General features: G+C 43.7%; 1 protein-coding gene across 1 annotated transcript in view; it reads right to left on the bottom strand.

The window, feature by feature from the left end:
• slc6a15 (solute carrier family 6 member 15) overlaps positions 1–4490 on the bottom strand; it is a 24330-nt gene that overhangs the window by 4631 nt on the left and 15209 nt on the right. The window contains exons 5-10 of the mRNA XM_024281985.2: positions 3796–3906; positions 1699–1940; positions 1419–1617; positions 551–743; positions 279–438; positions 35–197 (exon numbers count right to left, since the gene is read on the bottom strand). Coding sequence (XP_024137753.1) covers positions 35–197; positions 279–438; positions 551–743; positions 1419–1617; positions 1699–1940; positions 3796–3906 — 1068 coding nt within the window. The remainder of the gene's footprint in view (positions 1–34; positions 198–278; positions 439–550; positions 744–1418; positions 1618–1698; positions 1941–3795; positions 3907–4490) is intronic.

The following is a 4490-nucleotide window of genomic DNA, read 5'->3' as shown; positions in this document are numbered from 1 at the left end:
ACCCCCCCACTGGTTCCTTGAGAGATGGTCTCACCTCTTCCTGGATCCAGGCGTTGTAGCTGGGCGGCGTCATGATCAGCTGGATGAAGCTGGAGCACAGGAGCACCAGCAGCAAGATGGGCGTGATGAACTTCCACATGTAATAGTAGAAGCGGTACGGAGCGAATCCCAGCATGTCCTTCAGGTCCTCAAAGAATCTGCAAACCCGACAGGCGAGTGGATCAGAAGAGCTGGAGGCCAAAACTTTGTGTTCTTCATTACATCTGTTGCTTGCTTACTTGTCAATCCCGTAGACCCAAGCGATGGCGATGTTCTCCAGCACAACGACGATGAGCAGAGGCAAAGTGGCGGAGTAATCGTCGAACATGGTCACAAAGTAGTTCCCTGAGCGCTGGACAAACAGGAGACCGATGGAGAAGGCCAGCACGCAGCATCCCACTGCAGGAGACAAGCCGGGACCTGCTTTCACCACATTCTGGCAGCTTCCGAGCCCAATCAGGCCTCAGAACAGAACACTCTGTACCTTCAGAGAACAATCTGCACACCTCACCTGTCAGGAACTCCTTGCGTACTTTGAACGCATCAATCAGAGGAGTCAGGATTCCCTCAATGGTGCCAAACATGCTGCCGAGTCCCAGGTTAACCAGCATGAGGAAAAACATGACAGACCAGAACGGCGACGCCGGGAAGTGGGTCATGGCCTCTGTGAAGGCGATGAAGGCCAAGCCCGTGCCCTGGACCGCCTGTTTGAGAGGCAGGGAAACATGAGCGATCAAGAGAAAGGCTCAGATTCTATTCTGAGATCTTTCATCTCCATGACAGAACTCAAGAAGGGAAAAACATCAATTATCAGAGCTACACCGCGTTCCAAATAAATGATCACAGATGTCAGATTGATAGCAGGGATCCAAAGAGCCTCAAGACACAATTTAAATAAACATGACACTTAAACACAATATGGTGAAGAATTTGGAAGACAGGGGAGTCAAACTCAATCACACAGGGCGCCAAAATCCAAAACACCCCTTATGTCGTAGGCTGAACTGGATAACACTTACCCAACACTCTAAAACTACATTTTTGAAACTTTTAAACTGTAATTTTTTAAAATAATTCTGAATAATAAAAATGCAGGAATGTTATTCCAGAATAAATCAACTTAAACCTTAAATGATTTTCAATGTTTTAATCTCCATAAAAATATATTTTGTTTATATTATACAAGTTAGAAATAAGCACAAAATAACATCAGGTCATTAATAACAATAAAATAAAATGATCTGGAGGGCCGAATAGAATTATCCGGAGGGCCGGATCCGGCCCTCTGGCCTCGACTCTGACACATGTGATCTGATGGTCTTTAAATGTGAAATGAACCTCCAAAACGTCTTTGACCAAAAACAGAGTAATGATTGAACCTTGTTCAGCTCATCTTCGATGCTGCAGGACTCCAGCCCCAGTCTCTGGAACTCGTTCTCCTTCACACCCTTGATGATGTCGATCATCTGATGGTAGTCGTCAGCAGTCACCTGACTGACCTGAGTCAGGTTAATGTGATGGGGGATAAGCGTGGCCTCAATGCCGTTTCCCAGCAACGCCACAATTTTGTTGGTGTTCCTTTAAAACGACAGACAAACTGAGTGACTCCACAGCTGAGTTACAAAGGCCAAAGGCGGCATTTGCTGCTAGCGTACTCACAGAGCAACGCATTTGTCGTTCATGATGTTGGCTTTGAAGCCAAGCACGGCAAACACCACCAGGGTGGCCAGCACGGAGGTGAAGAAGTTGATGAACGACACCAAGACGGCGTCAAAGTGGCAGTTGTTGTCTCGCTTGTTGTAGCTGGAAAAGGCAATGACGCCGCCGAAGCCCAGACCCAGAGCGAAGAAGACCTGCGTGGCTGCTTCCCGCCACACTTTGGCCTCCAGCATGATTTCCAGCTGGGGGAGGAAAACAGGGGAACAGTGTTTTAGAGCTTTGTCATAAAAGAGCACAGATCCATGGTCTGTGTACACACTTAAAATAGAAAATCCCTTAAAATATAGACCAAACCAAACTTCTAACCCGCTAAGTCCCTTTTGGGGTCACAAGGTCACAGGAGCCAATTCCAGCTACTGCAGGTTGAAGGTGGGGTACACCAATCTGTGTAGGGTGTCCTGTAAGCTGTGGACTGGTACCGGTACCAGTCCGTGGGACAGTTGGTACCAGTCTGAAGGAGAAAGACTCTACCTTCCCTTTTTTCTATTTCGTATCTAACTGATTCTGAAGGAAGTTTTATTTTGAAAATCTACTGGATTCCCTCCACCACATCTGATTCATTCTTGACACATGTCACGTTCCTTCTTAAAGCGGCAGCTACAACCGTTGGGCGGAGACCTTTGAGCTGGCCAAGCTAACAAAAACGAAGATATTTGGAAAGTTTCTTTAAGTAGAATAGATCCAGTCTTTCCTCCACATATGGATTTATAGACAGTTGTTCCCATAGAGCCGGGGTCCCCAAACGATCCAGATGGTTCTAGGATCTCTGTGTGAGGAGCTGCAGCTCTCTGACGTCTCCAAAGAATCATGACAGGAGAGGATTTCCAACTTAGTGGTTTAATATTTGGACTGTTTTAGATTCATTTTCTCTGTGGAGATTACAGAAAGAGATTGTTAAAATATGGTTTTGTGTAACTTTCTGGAAAAACACTCTTGTTTACGTTTAGACAAACGTTTAGATTGTTACACTTTTTCTGTTAGCGTACAAACCGACCTGAGCCCCCCATCAGAGAAGAAAACAGTTATGTTGCCCTCTCAGGAAAAGGTTTTGGACTTCTGCTTAAGACCACAAACACTTACTTAAAAATATTTTGTAAAAATAGTTTGTAAAATTCATGTCTGTGAGAATATAAAGCTGCATAATTAGTCAGCAATGTATGTTTAAGTTGACCGAGCGTTAGCATTAGCCGTCCTATGGCAAATTCTATTAAACATTAGCATTAAGCTAGCGGACTTTAGGTTTATATGATCTTTGATCTTTTAAGCTTAAATCTTTTCAAATCAATTAATCGATGTTATCAACCCAGCTCTAGCCTGGGTCTAGTCTAATTATTTATCTTCTACAATGACAGCTTTGGATTCAGGGAAAATCTAAGTCACATTTCAATGGTTCCTACATGAAATCTAGTCAACAAATAAAGTTTAAAGCAGCTCCAGGTAATTTACAGACAATGAAGATAAACTTTAACCTCAAAAGTCAAAATGGAATCTGGAGGCTAAAAAAAAATAAAATAAAATCAGCCTGGTACAGGCCAGTCCATGAAAATATAGTCTGGCATTAAAGCATGTTCACTCTTTGAGGTAAGCAGAAATAAGGGACGGAGATTGTATTAGGAAAAAGCACAAAAGAGCAGAACTCGACGGCATCCAAGAACACAAAGACGGAGGCCGTTTGAAATCAGAAGATGTCAGTCAGCCAGGAGGAGCTGACACCAGACAGACAGCATCTTCGGCTGCCTTGTTACATAAAGACTCAGTGAGTCCTCCTGTTTCCATGGTGACAGGATTCTGTGGCCTCCAGTCCCATTGGCCACCTGCTGCTGGGGAGCCAGCCAATTACAGCGCAGCTTCAGTCTTCTCATTTTAGGCAGGATTTTCAGAGGAACAGTGGAGGAAATTAGCACTAATCCTGAACTTTTACCTCTACAGATGGACTTTATTCACAAGTACAGCTCGCTTTGTCTAAACACATTCAGTGGCATATTATAATCCAGACTAACACAGTAAAATAAATAGATAAAAGTGCAACATTTTTACCTTTGGGGTGAACATGTGCCGGATCCCGTCCACGGAGCCCTTCAGGAGCAGAGCTCTGGCCAGGAAGCAAATCAGCACGACGTATGGGAACAGGGAGCTGAAGTACATCACCTGGAACCAAGACGGAACTTTTCACAACACACACCGAACACCTCCAAAATCAAGAAGCAGTTCCTCTGGATCCTGATTATTTGTTGAATTTTCTGTGATTAGGATATTTTAACCCTTTAACACCTGAGGTGTTGCCATAAACACTGGAACTCCTGTGTTAATATGAAGTGTATGGTATTTTAAGGTTATTATCACCTATAACTGCAAATAACATCAACAAATCACTCAGTGCAAAAACATATTACAGACGATTATAAGTGCAAAACAAATAAGAAAAAAACATCACATTTTAATAATAAAAATGAAATTCCCAGAAATCAAAGCACAATTGCAAAACAATTAAATAAAATAAATATAAAACATTTCAAAAAATGTTGGAAAATGAAACCCAATCCGACACCAGAAAAGGTAGATGTACCAGATGATGATGTCCAGCATCACTTTACAACAAATACCATCCATCCATCCATCCATCTTCCTCCGCTTCATCCGGGACTGGGTCGCGGGGCAGCAGTCTAAGCAAAGATGCCCAGACTTCCCTCTCCCCGGCCACTTCCTCCAGCTCCTCTGGGGGGACCCCGAGG

This window comes from Oryzias melastigma, linkage group LG6 (assembly GCF_002922805.2).
Source record: "Oryzias melastigma strain HK-1 linkage group LG6, ASM292280v2, whole genome shotgun sequence".
NCBI classification, from domain to species: domain Eukaryota; kingdom Metazoa; phylum Chordata; class Actinopteri; order Beloniformes; family Adrianichthyidae; genus Oryzias; species Oryzias melastigma.
The sequence above is the reverse complement of the archived record's forward strand: the minus strand, read 5'-3'. Positions and strand labels throughout refer to the sequence as shown.